This window comes from Myiozetetes cayanensis, unplaced genomic scaffold (genome assembly GCF_022539395.1).
Source record: "Myiozetetes cayanensis isolate MyiCay16 unplaced genomic scaffold, myiCay2020 scf23, whole genome shotgun sequence".
Lineage (NCBI taxonomy): Eukaryota > Metazoa > Chordata > Aves > Passeriformes > Tyrannidae > Myiozetetes > Myiozetetes cayanensis.
Genome location: NW_026087445.1, coordinates 7265673 through 7281398, shown reverse-complemented (window position 1 = coordinate 7281398; position 15726 = coordinate 7265673). Strand labels below are relative to the sequence as shown.

Sequence of the window (15726 nt, the reverse complement as noted above, 5' to 3'; positions counted from 1 at the left end):
AACTGAGTTTTCCTTGTGGAGCTTCATGTCTTCCAGGAAGAAGAGAACAGGGCTGGATTTAATGAATGTGGAAGGGGACTCTCAGGGTGCCAAATGTGGGCAGATTGAGCAATCCCTCCAAGCTCTCCTGCTCCCAAGCTTTCTGTAGTCTCAGACCTGGGATTTGGTGTGGATTTGTCAGTCTGCTGGTAGGCATGTGGAGACACCCCAGATCTGCGATGCAGGAGTCAGAGCTTCCTGGATACTGTGGGAAAGTCCAAAAGAACCACTTCTGATGTGTTTGCTGTGGTACTGATGAACCTCAGAAGGTCCAGCTGGGTTTCTCCTCTGGAGTAGGGTGGTGATACTTGGCGGTCTTCCCACACTCATCCATAACTCGGGATGCAAACAGCCTCTGCTCCCTGCCCTGCCATCCCCCAGGAGCTGGTGCAGACCGGGGCCGTCAGAGAGGGCTGTGCCCACCTGATTTTTCAAGAGGCTCTTGTGATTCCTGGGAGTGGCTCTTGCAGATCTCTTTCCTAGGGACATCCTGAAAGATAAACCTCTGAAGTACAATCAGCAGCCTGGCGTGATGCAGGGACTTGATTGGGGTTTTCTAAAACCTCAGTGGGAAGGGTTTTGGTGACAGAAAACCTCAGACCAAAGGCTGGGCTTTGGACCGGTCGGTGCTGAACCAGTTGGACCCGCTGGATTTTGGGTGGTTGGGCTGTATCCAGACCCTCGGGTGTGGGATCAGGGAATTTCAAACCCCACGAGCATCTCTGATAAAACGCCCCAAGGCCACTGCGATTAAAACCCCTTACCTTAACAAATTCCAGCGCTCTCAGCAGAGCCCCAGAGGGCTCCACAAAGGAGGGAAGTACTGTCCTCGCCGTTTTCTTTGGGAAGTTGCAGCCTTCCTTCCGCTCATTTAGAGCCCGTGTGTGCCGCTGGGTGACCCCCCGACGGCGGGATGGACAGACGGACGGAGCCCGGCGCTGCCCCGGGGAGTCTGCGGGCTCCTCTCACGAGACTCTCCTGCCACCGGGGAGGGCTCACATGTGGTTTTGAGCTTCGGGGAGGTCATCGCTGCTGTTGGGGGTTTGCCTCCGAGGACACAAGCGTCTGGGCTCGCCTGTGACGTCTTTTCCCTTCTCCAGGCTGGAGGATGTTACTCCATCCTTGTCCCCTCTTCCAGCCCCGCGTTGTCTTGGGCTCATCAGCTGCCTGATGGGGGTTTTAGCCACACTTCTGGAATTCTTTTTTTTTTTTTCCCTTTTTCCCTCTGAAGAAGCCTATGTAATGAAGGAAAGCAGCCTGGCAGTCCTCAGGGGAGAGTTCAGGAGTCAGCAAAACTTACCTTGGATAAAATAGGATGAGCCCTTGGAGCTCTGGGTTTGGCATGGTGACAGCAGCCCTGGGGGGGGACAGTGCTGCTGCCCTCACACACTTCTGCAAGCAGAGCCGGCACAGTTATACATCCTCAATATATACTTCAGTATATCACTGAACAGTTCTTGGGCATCTCTCACTGGGTTAAATAATTTGACCCTGTGCTCTGTCTCTTGTTCTTGCCTCTTCTCAGTGCCTGCCACCAAAGAGGTGTTTGTCACTGGTCCTCACCTTGTTCCAGTAGTTCATGTCTTGTGTGAAATTCAAGCTGGGAACTTTGGTTAATGTTTGTGCCCACTCTGAGCAGTGCTGGGAGCCATTCCTCTGCCTCTAGGGCTGAGGTTTGGGACTTCTGGGTATTTAATAGGTTACTCCAGAGCCTCTCTTTGTTTGTTTTGTTTTTTAATTTTAGTTGCTTTCACAGTTCTATGTATATTCTGGTTTCCAGTTCATGAGCTTAATGTGGTTATCTGAGAGACCTCTTCCCTTTGAGAGCCCATAACCATGATGGGAAATCCCTGTAAGGAACTTCCTCCTGGAAGATCTTTGTCCACTTGACTGGTTCTAGAGTGATGATGAGCAAAGGTGTGAGGATGTGGGGCTTGGCAGCCTGTCCCAGTGTGCTGGTCTGCTGCTGGGCAGCCTTCCTGGATCTATGATGTGCTTTTCTGGGACCAGGTATGGCAGATTTGCAGTCCCTCTGAGCTCTGGCTGATGCTTCTCACTAGGAAGGACCTTTGTTTGCTGTGCAGGTTTGCTTTCCCTCAGTCCTCCCAGTGACCAACTATGGGTGTTTGCTAAAATAAACGGTTGCTTTCCCTCAGGTGCTCTCCTAGGAATAAATCTTGCCTGTGGGTGGATGTGAGGAGAAGGAGAGGCTGTGGAGAGGTCAGCCCTCATCAGTGTTTCAGGCTCATTAATCAGCCTCCCTAAGTGGAATTTGCCCAGCCCGGGAGCGCTCAGTGATGGGAATGTCTTTGAAAGCGGGGGAAATAATAGTGCTAAACTGTTTGAGAAATAATTTCCTTCTCCACTTCTCAATAGATAAATCTGCTGTCCAACAACCTGAAATTTAATCTGTCCATCTGAAGTAATTGATGAGCTGTGACTTGAATCCAAATGTGAATGAGGGGGGGAATTTTCTGCAGGGATGTTCTGCGCTCTCTCCGAGGCTGCTCATCTGCACCAGAGACAATGGGGTGAATCTGGGGAGGAACAAAGCCAGGAGGAATAAAGCTACAGGAGATTTGGTGCTGCTGGTGGGAGTAATACAAGCTCCACTTGTGCTTTTGACTCATTAGTGCTCCTGAAACTGTCCTGGTAACACCTTGATGTGGAGGTGAGCTGGATGGGGCAGAGCCATTTGGAGAGATTAGATAAAGCCTGTGATTTGCACGGTTTTAGGTCACAGAATCACAGAATGGATTGGGTTGGAAGGGACCTTGAAGACCATCTAGTTCCAAACCCCTTGCCATGCAGAGTTGTTGGTTTCAGCCCTGTAGTTCCTGTGGGTGCTTGGATGCTCTTGGATTTTCTCTCCACTCTTGATGCTGGACCAAGCCAAGGGAGTTCTGATGCTTCTTTGCAATGTCAGAGTAGCTCAGGGGAACTCAACATGACTTGGAGGAGGTGCATCCTTCAGCTTTCTGCAGAGGTTTGCACCATGGGATCCCCATTTCCCCACTGATCACTGCAAACGAGGTGTTTTCTCAGCAAGAGACCCTCCCTTCCCCATTTGCAGAGCCTGTGATAAGCAGATGCTCACAGCTCGCCGTTGAGGGCTCCCTTTTCTGCCTGGTGCTTTCCAGCGGTGCCTGCATCGAGATAAGAGGAAATCTGACATCACGGTCAGGAAGCGCTAAAGAAAGTTACTTTCGTCATTCATCAGCGGGGTTATCTCGAAAGGCAGAGCTGCAGCATTCCTTGCATGCTGCAGGACCGGTTTCCAGCTGCCCCCCACAGCTCCAACCCCGGCCCCCTTCAGCTTCTCCCTCTCCAAAAGGCCCTTTCCAAAAAGCTGTGAGCTACTGCATGATCCTGCCCTACTGGACAGAATCATCCTCCCCGGTTCTTTCCTTTTCCTGGGTTTTATCACATTGTTAAATAAATGCCTCTTTGGAGACTCCCAAGCCTTGCACCTCCCTCCCTTGTTGCATCCCAGCTGCAGGGAGCAGGGACTGCTCTGCTCACATCAGTGTCCTCCAGATCCCACCTAGGGTCCCAGTTTGGTTGTTGAGCGAATCCTGCTGCATTCTCCAGCTTTTGATCTGTGTCTTTACCATCAGCAGGCTGCTCAGGAAAGTGGAGTCGCCATCCCTAGTGGGATTTAATGTGGTGTAGATGTGGCACTCAGAGACATGGGCTTGGAAGTGCTGAGCTGAAGGTGTGACTCGATCTCAGAGGTCTTTTCCAACCTAAATTGTTCTATTTTAACCTTAACAAAGCCCCTTTGGTGGGAGTCAGGAGCACACGTGGCCTTCAAGCCTGCCATCATCTCTGCTGAGGCTGAGGGGGGGCTGCTTCCAACCCAACCCCGAGGTGCTCGAGCAGTTGGCTCTTTTCTGGCCGATTTGCATTGGAAATGGCTGCTGTCTGGTCGGTGCAGGTGCCAGGGGTGCCCAGTCATACGGGGACCGCAGGCAGGGGCGGTGGTGGCTAACGCGGGGGCGTGGGGAGGAGCGAGGTGCTGAGCTGCCCTGCACCCTCCCATGGGCTCCTCTCCCACCCCCAGAGCTGGAGTTTCCATCTAAAGAAACATCTGACCTGCCCAGCGTTGCAGCAGCAGAGCTTTGGGATGCCCAGCTGCCGTGGGGGGGACTGGGCATGTCCCTGCTGAGCTCCCGGTGTGCAAAGTGGATTTATTCCAAGTGCTGGAGTATCTGGAGTTCTCTCAGAGACCAAACTATCCCTTTTCTGATCTCCACTGAAGGCATCTCCAGCGTGTTTCTGAGTTTGCAGGACACGTTTGAGTGGCATGAAAATTGGTCAGCAGGACCCTTTGTGTGCCTCTAAATGTACTGAATCCAGTAAAAGAAATAAGATCATGAAAACCCTCTGTAAAAAAGGACGTCCCAGAAGGTGCTGAGAAGCTCCCAGTGTGTCCCAGGCGTTGGGGTTGTTGGCCTCCCTGGTGCAGGAGGAGAGTGGCTGAGAGCAGTTTATAGTGGCTTATTCACTTTATGACATGGCAGAGTGGTTAAAAATAAGTGAATCTATTCTGAAACTGGGTGAGTGCAGGTGATGGGGCCCCTCTGCCTCCACTGCTGCCTCTCTCTAGTGCTGGTTCTTTACAACCCTCTGAGGATTGGGTCAGAACTGACCACACTTTTCTCATCTCTTGTCAGCCTTCAAGGTATTTTGTTTAACCAGGTGGGTTTCTTGCTCTGTATGCTACAGCCCCATCCCTGCCCCTGTTGCCTCCTTACTCTGGCTTGGATAATTTCCCTCTCTGGGCTCTGCAGTGGCCAGGATGCTCTGCCCATGCCAAGGACTTGTGCCATGGCTGCTTTCGGAGCCTGGCTAGTGGTCCAGTGGGACATGCTGGTATCCATGGAAGCTGCCATGGTCTTGGGTTTATTTCCAGAACTGAGCATTGTGATTGCTGGTGGTGTCAGTCCCCAGAAGCCATGGTTGGTGGGTTCCAGAGCTGTTTTGGATGGGGAGGAGGGTTAAGGCAGGGCTGGGCTGCAGCAAGGGGGATCGCAGGATGCTGCCTCAGTGACAGCCTCGCTCGAAGCGTGTAAAGGACACCATTGATTTTGGGCCTGACAGGTGCTGAATGAGCCCCATGGAGAACATTGATTTCTCTCTCTTTTTCTGCTACAAGATGTCTACTTGTCCAAAGGTGTGATTGACTGGTAGATGAAATGGCCTCGACAGAGCTCATATTAAATTGTAGCCAATTTTAACACGTGGCCGTTGAGTAACAGTATTGAGCCAAGAATTCGTGATCCTCCATCAACAGCAAACTGACCTCAAAATGCCAAAAAAAAAAAAAAAAAAAGGTGCAATATAATACTTTGCAGATTGGTGAGAGAGAGAGAGTGCAAGAAATTGTGCCACCAACACCCACGCTGGGGCTACCCACCTGAACTTCAGGTGGGGTTGTCATTCTGAGTGGAGGCTTTTCTCGTGAGCAATGTGGTGGCCTTGCTCTGTTGCCAGCTCCTTGCTGGTGAAGGGGGGGAGGAACTGTGGTTTTCTTGCCTTGGTTTATTGTGTTTTACATCAGGCCTTTTTCAAGAACTCTTTAAATAGATTATGGTTCCTTCCTCGATGCTTGTCATCTGCCCGCACTCAGCGCCTGGCTGGCTGTGGGGTGGCTCTTTGATGTCACCTGGAGCTGCAGGAGGGCACTGGCACTGCAGCAGGCACACTGTACTCCTTTGGCAGCTGGTGCTGAGGTGGTTTCCAGAGCTGGATTGGATGAGCAAAATCAGCTTCAGCCTTCAGCTCCTTCCCCAGCACAGGTTGCCCAGAGGAGCTGTGGCTGCCCCATCACTGGAAGTGTCCAAGGCCAGGTTGGATGCAGCTTGGAGCAACCTGGGATAGTGGTAGGGTGGTGTAACTAGCTGTATAATCCTTAGTGTCCCTTCCAACCCAAACCATCCTGTCATTCCATGAGTGTGATTTGGTGCTGCCCAGCCTGGGATGAGCGGGAGACGGGGAGGGAATGCTGCAGAAGGGCAGGGCGGTTCTGCAAAGGAAGTTTGCGTCTTGCTGTGTGTAATTGTGGCTATAACCTGTGTCATTAACTTTCAAAATTGGAGGCTTAAAAGGATTTAAAATAAACACATGCCTAGAAATTTGAAATCAATGAGACTGCAGTGCAGCAGCACACACAGCCCTGCCGCAAGCAGCCCGTTTGCCTGGGGTGTAAATTCTTGCAGAGACCCAGAAGATAAAGTTATGAAATAACCCATGTCAGCAAGAGAGGTTGTAAAGCAATTCTGAAAAAACCCTCTGTCTAGACGCTTATATTTACTGCAGTGTTTATGTGAGATAGAGGAATGCCCTAGAAAACCAGATTTGTTTTCAATTTCTGCCTCTGGCACGTGCTTGTCTAATGAGAAAACTCTGATGCGATGGGACTGTCCTGTGCCACCCCCCTCCCTGTGCTGGGGGAGCTGTGCTGTCACTCAGCGGCCCCATGTTGAGGGGCTGGTGTGGGGGAGAAGGGTAAAAGGTTATTCCTTTCTTTGTGTAGGTGAATCAGCCTGTTGTTAATGAGGTGGTCTTGCTAATCCACCTCTGGAAACCTCATCTCTAATCCCAAATGCGGTGATAACAAGCTGCGCTGTGGCGGTGTCTGTGGAGATACGATGGCCCCAAAGACTCTGCTTTGATTCGTTTAATTAGAAGAAAATTAAGCTATTTTTATTTGGCTTTGAACCCTGGGTGAAGTTTGCAAGCAGTGCCTTTACATGGAGTGTACTTGATGACAGCTTGGGGAGCAGAGTTCGTGCCATGTGACAAAACCGGGCTGAGCGAACCCACCCAAAGGCAGCTTATCACGTGGGGGTGATTTACCCCTTTAATGGGTTGATTTACTTGGGATTCTCACGTGTTTGTTAGGTATTTGTGAGGAATTTGCTGAAAAAAAAAAAAAAAAAAGAGTTGCTTCAAAATACAGCAATGAATTGAAGGTATTTTGTAACGAGGCTGCAGAAAGAAGGGAAGTTAATTGGCTGGCTCAGCAGAGTCAGCCCATCCTGATGAAGGATGGAGGTGATGCAGCTGCAGAAATGAAGCAGATTTTTATTATTTTCCTCTCAGCCCCTGCTGCCAGGCAGCACCACTGGAGCGAGACTGGAGTCCTCAGACCTCAGAATCCCTGATGCTCCCAAATAAACAACCAATTATTGCTGTAGTCAAAGATAGGATTTTCTTGAAAGAGAAACATAACGTTGCTCTGCCAGTTGACCTCCCTGAATAATCAAGGGTGGTCCCTGGAGGGCTGAGGCTTCTGCTTCTTCAAATGGGCCAAGGTTGAAGATGAGCAAAAGCTTTGTGGAAACAGTCTGTGGTCTTGGGGACAGGATCTGAGTTGGGTCAGGAGCAGCTCCCATGGCTGAGCTTCAGGACTGGCATGGGCTGGATGTGGTGGTTTGTGTTTTCATGGCTCTGTTGGTGTTTATGGTACCTTCAACATCTGGAAGGTGCTTCCTGTCTGTGAACACTTCCAGGGATGGGGCGGGTATGGCTCTAGGCAACCTGTGCCGAGGCCTCACCACCCTCACAGGGAAGATTTTCTTCTCAATATCCCATCCAACCCTGTCATCTGTCAGTGGAAAGCCATTCCCCCTTGTCCTGCCACTTCATGCCTTTGTCTAAAGTCCTTCTCCAGCTCTCTTGGAACCCTTTAGGTACTGAAAGTATCTCTAAGATCTCCTCAGAGCCTTCTCTTCTCCAGACTTCTATAACATGTGCCCCTTCTATAGGGAACCAATTGCAATCATGCTGGAAATGGTTAAAAGTTCAACACTGGCCTTCTGTAGAACATCAACTGTAATTTATATTTTTCTTCAGCCTTTTAAGGGAAATGTCCTGGCTTGAGTTCTCCAGCCCTTCTGAGATGTTACCTTGTGAGGAATTTGTTTTTCAAAAGGGTGTTTTGTTTCTGCTGTGCAGCTGAGAACACAGGAGCCCTCACAGGGCACCCAGAGTCTGACATCTTCAGTAACAACAAATAAACTTGTGCCTGGCTTTCCAGTGCACGTTTCTAAATCCCTGTTAACTTGTCTTGCACGGGAGTTTAACTCAGTAAATCTCAGTTGCAATTTGTGCCTGTCCTGCTCACCTTTTCCCCCCACCTTTCTCTTTTGTTTTCCCCAGTTTCTCTGTTTGAAGAACATCCGAACCTTCCTGAAAGTGTGTCACGACAAATTTGGGTTAAGAAACAGCGATTTGTTTGATCCCTTCGACCTCTTCGATGTACGGGATTTCGGAAAGGTAAGAGTTACTCCTGAGCTCCTGGGAAGGGATGCTTCTGGCACTGCTGGCTCTCTGGGCTTGGGCTGCCTCTTTCGGATGAAAATAGGAAGGTTTTGTGGTTTTCTGAGAAGCCTCTGCACCCTTAGCCCAAGAACTGAGCACTTGCTCCCTTGTGCTCGTGGTGTATTTATGAGTGGACTCTGCTGTGTCCTCAGTGAAGGCAGATCAAGCCTTGAAGCTTTCTGCTTTAGGTTACAATGTCTCTGGGATCAGACTCTAAAGTATATGAAAAATGTCTTTTTTTGGGGGGGGAATTAGACCTTTCACGGGGTCCAGACCTCTCACAGTCCTTCTCCAGCTGCTGCCACCTCTGCAAAGCAAAATAGCTTTGCTGCAATCACCATCAATTTTGTCATGTGGCCAGTGAGTGTCTGTGGGGGTCAGGGAGTTTTCATGCCAGGATGAAATGAGTGGCCTGAGTTTCTCAAAAATGTGTTTTGCTGTAAGTGATGGTTGGCCCCAAATGCTGAACAAGACCCAGCTGCAAGGGAGGAAAGCTCTGCCTGATTTTGACAAGTGGCTCTTGTTCTGATTCCCTGGTTTTGACACCAACTGCATCAGGGCTGATGGATACTGGGCTCAGGGAAGCTATTACACAGGACAATTGCTATATTCTTCAGCAGAAAAGGTGTTAAAAGATTTATTAAAGCTCTCTATTGTTTTACCTGTTTCGAGTTACCAGGCATAAGCTGCTGGAAGGCATCTTCCCTTCTGATTATCCAAAGAGTAGATTTTCACTGCTGATGGGGATATATTATTTGATATTTATTGCCTAATTTATTTCTGGACCATTATCTGGAATGTGCAATTGCAGGGCCTTGTTTTATGAGTTTTTTTGATTTATGAAATACAAGAAGGCTTTTGTTGTTCTGGGAATATGAATGCACAGAGGGAACCTTTTGGGCCGGGGAAAGGACTGCTGCTAATTAAAATGCTGCTTTATTGTCACATTGTCTCTTGCTTTGTGCTGTTTCAAATTGCCTGTGATGCCTGTTAATAGAGCCTGGTGTTAAACACTGCTGGAGCATGTCAGCTGATGAGCACAGTTTGGTTTCTTTTCTGGTCTGGTTAGGGAACAGCTATTCCCTCCTCCTGTTCACTTTTTTGGGAGGAAGGTTCAGGTTTGTAATTTAGGAAAGGGAGGTGATTTGCCATTCCCTCTCACCTCATGACAATTTTTTTTTTTTATGATACTTGGGAAAGAAACATGTCATAAACTTCCAAGAAATCCAAATATACTTTATTACCTGGATTTTGCTTATTTTCATGTGCGTCGTCATCCTCAGTCAACCATATAAAATGTGGGAAACACAGACTTTGTATACAAAAACCTCACTTTTTTTAATCAGTTTGGTGGAGGTGTCAGCTGTTCGAGTCTGCACCACCCTAAATCCCTCTGGAAGCCTGTCAAAACATTCCCATTGTCTTTGCCACCTTTCATTCCCACATAATCCTCAGATCTGTGTTCAACAGTGGCAAAGCAAATAAACAGGGAAAAATCTGCTGTTGACCAAAGCGCTGCTTTCCATTTTGAGTCACAGCGAGAGCAAAGGGAGTCTCTAATCCACGTTCCCGCTGGCCAAAACACAGACTTCACACACAAAAAATTCTTCCTGGAGCTATGAATTCCTTAGATCAATAGTGTTTTTGGGTTACAAGACACTTAGACCGTGTAGGAGACGTTTCTGAGCAGAGCACAGCAACAGTCGACCATTTAATTGCAAAGAAGCCTCGGTGGTGTGGTGTTGGGTGTTTCCCTTCTGGATGCCGCTGAAATAGTTATTTCCCTCCTCAAAAACCCAAAGGGCAGTGGGACAGCAATTACTAGCAGTTTTTGGGTTTGGTGCTGTGTAATTACTGAGCAGGAGGGCGGGGACTTGCGTTTCTGTGGTGCCAACCTCTGCGTGAAGGGCTCGTCCTTTGGAATCTTCGGGGTTTCTTAGTGTAAGAAAACCACTAGTGCTTTAGAAGAGGAAGAAAAATCAGATCCCTCAATCTTGCCTTGACCAGCTGTTATTCTGAGTGAGTTTTCCATCGCTCCATTTGGCTTCTGGGATGGGGCTTCAGCAAGGAGGAGCTGCCACAGGATTGATGGAGAACAAGTGTGTTTGGGGGCTGCTCGAGTCCAGGAGCGTGAGGTTTTATCTGTGGTTTTGCTTCTTCCTTGAGTTTTAAGCCTGGGAAATTATTTCTTACTGTCACCAGGATAACAGCTGGTGAAATGGGATTGTGAACCATGGGGGCTTGTCCAGCCAAAATCCCCGTGGAGCTGAAGAGCTCCGTCCCTGCCTTGGTGGGACATTGGGTAACGGGTGCGTGCACACCTCTTCCAAAAAGATGCGTCATGTTCCACGTAATCTCGTCTACAGTGTTTCCCAGTTACCCAGAGGGGGGTCAAAAGGCCGTTTTAAATTGCTCACAGCCTGTTTTTTTCCCCAATGTCCCGTTATTAAGCAATCCTGGTGTGACAAGGGCCATGCTGTGTTTCGTGACAGAGGTTTCCAAAAGCGACCTGAGATGCTGGTGCTTGTGTTTCTATCTGTGCCCCTTAAAGACACCTTAAAAGAATATAGTTATAGTTTTCTACCAGTTGAGGTGGTTTTTTTTTTTTTTCTTTTTTCATTTGATCACTTTAAAGTGGCTCAGAGCTCACCATAATCACCAGTGGCACCTGCAGAAGTGTTTCTCTGTGGTTGTGTCCCTGCTGCAGGATGCAGAAGTATCAGGATGTGCAGTGCTCTGAGGAATAAGCCCCCTGTTTTTATTGCCTCACCCCTAAATAGGGTCTGATCTCGCAGAAACAAGCACTGGGATCCTCTGCAGGGTTGCTGTATCCAGGCTCTGCTAGCACAGCCTATCTCCTGAAAAAAGAAATTAAATAAAATGAAAAGCTAGTGCTCATGTACGGCGTGTTGTTGCACATTTAATAGCAGTGATGGTATAAAATCAAACTCTTATTGGACTTGCTAATTTATTGGCACCAACTGTAATGACATAAAATGTACATAAATATGGATTAAACTCTTTATTACTCTATTAGTCAGCATGATGGTACCAAGGTTCATTAAAGGGAGTTACTCATTTTAAATAACTTGCAGTAACGTACTATTTTTTTTTTAAGAAATATAGTTCAAATATTCATAAACCTGTGGAGCGTGCCATTTATTAGCCTCCCGCTCCTCTCAGCTCTCCTGGCATGGATTTAATTGTCCTGAATTCCTTTTGAAGTTCTTGCACTGTTTGAAAAAGGGTTGGTTTTTTTTTTTTCTTTTTTTGCAAGATAAGGGGTCTTCCCTCCCTTGACTCCTGGGTATGAAGTGATGCTGTTCTAAAAAAAATGAAAAAAGGGAAGTGGCTCACAGGTCAGCTGAAAGATGAGGAGATGCTGGTGCTGAGGTTAAAGCAGTGTTTTCCACTCTGTTGGTTCTGGTCCAGAGGTTGGGGAGAGCTGCTCCCACCTCGCAGCTTGAGCAGGGCTGGGGAGGGGCATCTGGATCAATCCTCCCTCTCAGCTGAACCCTCTGAGGTTCACTGGCGTGTGACTCGTGGGTGGCTGGCACAGGGCTCGTTCATGGCTTATCTTGTGTGTCTGAAGTGCCTGGGAGGAGATGTGGGTGGTGGGGAGGGTGGCCCCGAGCCCGGCACACTCCAGCAGCTGTGCCAAGAGCTGCCTTGTGGGTGGGAGTTAAATCAGAGTTAAAGTGATGGTGCCCTTTATAAATTCAGAGTAATTACTCCATATATTCAGAGTACTTTTTAGTGTAAAGGTGTCCCCTTCGTCCTGCCAATGTGCTGGTGTGGATCACTCTTGGAAAGCCCTGGGAGGATCCAGGCTGTCCTCACTGGATGCTGTTGGAGATGCTCTGACACACCCCCCCCACACCCCACCCTCTTGCCAGAGAGTCAGAAAACTCCGTTTTCAACTTGGTTTCAGACGGGAGGGTGGGGAGCGTTGTCAGAATTATTTAAGGGATTAATAACCGAGAGTTGGTGGTTTGTGTTTCTCTCTGTTTCTCTGCTGAGAATTCCCCTCCCTCCATCACCTCTAACGTCATGCACAACTCGCTATCCCTGCAGCAGTATTTTTAAGGGTGCTTTTTTAACGCAGAGAAAAGGGGAGATTTACATGAATTAATATAAGTAGTTTGAAAATGGCAAAGCGTTCAGACGAATGACTGGTGTAAACACAGCCAGCCCGCTGGCAGTGGGAGCAGCTCCCTTCTCCCAGTTTGACTTTTCAGGGTTTTTTCTGACCTCTTGGAGCCAAGAGCAGTGTGGGTTTTTTATCCACCACTGAATGCATGAAGCAGCAGTGTCTGGGAGTGGACAGGAGCTCTTGGCAGCTGAGCTTGACGTCCCATCCCGGCTCTGCCGTGCTGTGGCCAGTGGCTATCCCCCTTTTTTTTTTTTTACAGTCTCCAGAGGCCCAGGCAGCTGGACAGGGCTTCCCATGTTGTGGCCTGCTGTGCCAGCTCCTCAGATGTCTGCTCTGTGGCACTGGATGTGTGCTGAGAGGGATCCTATGGCAGCTGAGGAGGGCTCTAATTGCCGTATCACCGGCACAGGGCGGGTGGGGAGGGAAGCAAGAGGAATTCTCCAAAAGAAGGGTGTGTGTATTTTATTTATTTCTTTTAATTCCTGAGGGAGCAGTAGAGTAACTGGCCTGCAAAGAGGTTTGTGTTACTGTGTGGAAGAAACCTGCTTAACCCCTTCCCTTCTCCGTCCCTGCCACGGCTGAAAATCCACGTACAACATCAGCACCCCGATGCTGCCCACAGGGTTTTTCCCAGAGCCCTTGGGTGCTGCAGTCCTTCCCAGCTCCAGGAAGCGTAGGAGAGCATGGGGAAGGCAGCCCTGCATGCCTGTGCAGGGATGTCAGTGCAACCAGTTGATGATTAACTCCCCAGTTGCCCATAGGAGCTGTGGGTGATGTTTGGTCCCTGTTGTGCTCTAAGGTCAGCAGGTGTTTGGCCACCTGTGTTTTTAAGTGACCTTACTGGAATCGTACTGGAGACTTGGACGTGTGGATGAACGGTACAAATGGCAAAAGCAGGTTGGAGCAGCTGGGGTTGGGTTTGTTCTCCCATCCCTTTGCCAGCTCGAGGGTTCCTCTGGGCTTGGGAGCTGCTTTGTCATTTGGAATTGGGGATGAAGGTCCTTCCATCCTCGGAGCATCAGCTGTGGCTCGTGGAGGGCTGTGTGGGCAGGTGCAGTGTGTCCAGCAGCTGTTTTCAGCTGGAACACTGCAAGTGTGGACAGGAAACCCTGATGCTGAACTTCCCTAAAACACAAGCACGTGAATTAGAGATTTCTGGGACCAGTCAGGCGTGTACCAGACAGGGCTTTGTGCTGTGTAGCACCGTGCACAGGACCATTCCCGGGGTGATGTTTGCCATGAGGGATGTGGTGGTGCTGCCTCTCTTCTGTAATGTACATTTTTAGGCTCCAAATCCTGGGAATATTTCCCTGCCCTGAGTATTGCCCCAGAATGTCTGGTGGACTGTGAATCTTCCCAGTTGCCTATGGAAATTAATGTTGAAAGGCACTGGGAGCACCTGTGGCCCTGCTGTCACCTCCTGTCCCACAGACCAAAATCAGACATGGGCATGCTGGAGCAGGTGGAAGTGCCACATCCCAGCTCTGCCTTCTGGGCTGGAGCAGGAGCTGGACACCAGTGCTGGTGGCATTCCATGCTGGAGCAGCTTTTAGCTGTGCTGTAGCAAGTTCTCTCTGCTTTTCCCCCTTCCTCTCTCCCCTACTTAAAAATCTGGACTGTTTATAGATGTGCAGCTTCTCAGTGGAACTGAAAGAGCCAGAAATGTTCTTTCTGGGAAGCTTTGCTTTTTTTGTTTTTCTTTTCTTTTTTTTTTTCCCCTCCCTTCTTGGCTGCTTTCCCCAGTATTTTTCCAAGGGGTCACATTAAGGGGTATTATGTTTCAGATCAAACAAGTGTGGGCAGGATCTTTCATAACTCCCGTAGTCGGGATGGGAGAATTCTGCTGTTGGGCAGTGATGGAAGTGTTTTAACATGCAGGGAATCAGAGGTATTGATCAGGACATGGATAAATGCATATCCCTAATGTGTATGAAATTGATTTCCTTGTACCTTCTTGATTTGCCTCCTTGCAGTCATTTTAGACAAGATGAGGGAGAGAAAGATTTTTTTTTTTTTTTTTTTTTTCACTTTGAAAAACCTGTGAGGGTTAAAACACCTACAAGTCCATGTCTCCAAAAAGGGTAGAGGGGAGATGCCAGGCTTTTTTTTGGATGACCCAGCATTGTTTGGCTGTTGTTTGAAAAACTTGTGGTTTCATTTGAACCCCCCTGAGATGTTTTTCCTTTATTATGTCATTGGGCATTTGGGACTTAATGATACAGTGAGCACTATTGTGAGTGCAAGATGTCAGCAGGCAAAGCCAGTCTTTGTATGTCTTGGTGCTCTAAGTGCATCTCTCATCACTTGAGCTTAACTGTTCAGCATCATGTGCTTTGGGAAAGGAAGGAAATACATCCCAGCTAATATCACTTAAGGGACTCTTGGAATAAAAGGAAATTTTTTTTTATTCTATAATGAGCTCTTGTATTTCTTCATTAAAATCTTCCAGTTATTTCTCAGCCTCCTGGAACTGCAGTGTCTGATGTGAGACTGTCCCAAGGCCAAACGCTTTGGTTGTAAATAATAATTAACATTTCTTGAAACAGATTAACACGTGGGTGTTAACAGTGGTGTAGCAGAACAGGCAGAAAGTGAAACTCAGCCTGAAAGTACTGGGATGGCTGAATTCCACAGTCCCCAGAGTCTTTCTGCACAGCATCTTCCCTATGAAACAGGGCAAAGAGACATGAGGGGGGAAATGCTTCTGCAGGAAACTGTGATTTCTCTTGGAGCAGCAGGGGTGAGTTGGTACAAGTTATCACACTGGAAGATCACACCTCAACACAATGCCAGGAGGAGCCTGGGTGTCCCATGCCCCATCCCTGGGATTGAGGTGCTCAAAGGGAGAAGGACTGTGGTCAGTGAGCCTTGAGTCCCTCTGTGCTCCTTCTAGATAGATACCTTCTAGAAAGTGTCTTATTGGAAGAGAAATATTCATGTTTCACAGTAAATTAACAGTGCAGATAAAATGTGTTGAAACCTCTGTGTTAGAGTGAAGTGTGGTTTCGGTGAGGTTTGCTGTTTGCACCCCTATTTCTCACTCAGGTCTCCTGTGTTTGGAGACACTTCAGGTTGTTGAGACTGTGACAGGCAGGGACAGCTTTAGAAACCTTGTCTGGGGGTGATGGGGAGGCTCCTCATCTCCCTCCCACACTTCTCCATGGGGGAAAGTCAAAGGGGAAAGGAAAAAGCATCTCAGATTATTT

The 15726-nt window shown here is 48.5% G+C and overlaps 1 protein-coding gene across 3 annotated transcripts in view; it reads left to right on the top strand.

Annotated features, from left to right (window-relative positions):
* VAV2 (vav guanine nucleotide exchange factor 2) overlaps window positions 1–15726 on the top strand; it is a 126244-nt gene that overhangs the window by 22130 nt on the left and 88388 nt on the right. For all 3 annotated transcript variants that reach the window (XM_050320204.1, XM_050320203.1, XM_050320205.1), the window contains exon 2: window positions 8206–8322. In XM_050320204.1, coding sequence (XP_050176161.1) covers window positions 8206–8322 — 117 coding nt within the window. The remainder of the gene's footprint in view (window positions 1–8205; window positions 8323–15726) is intronic.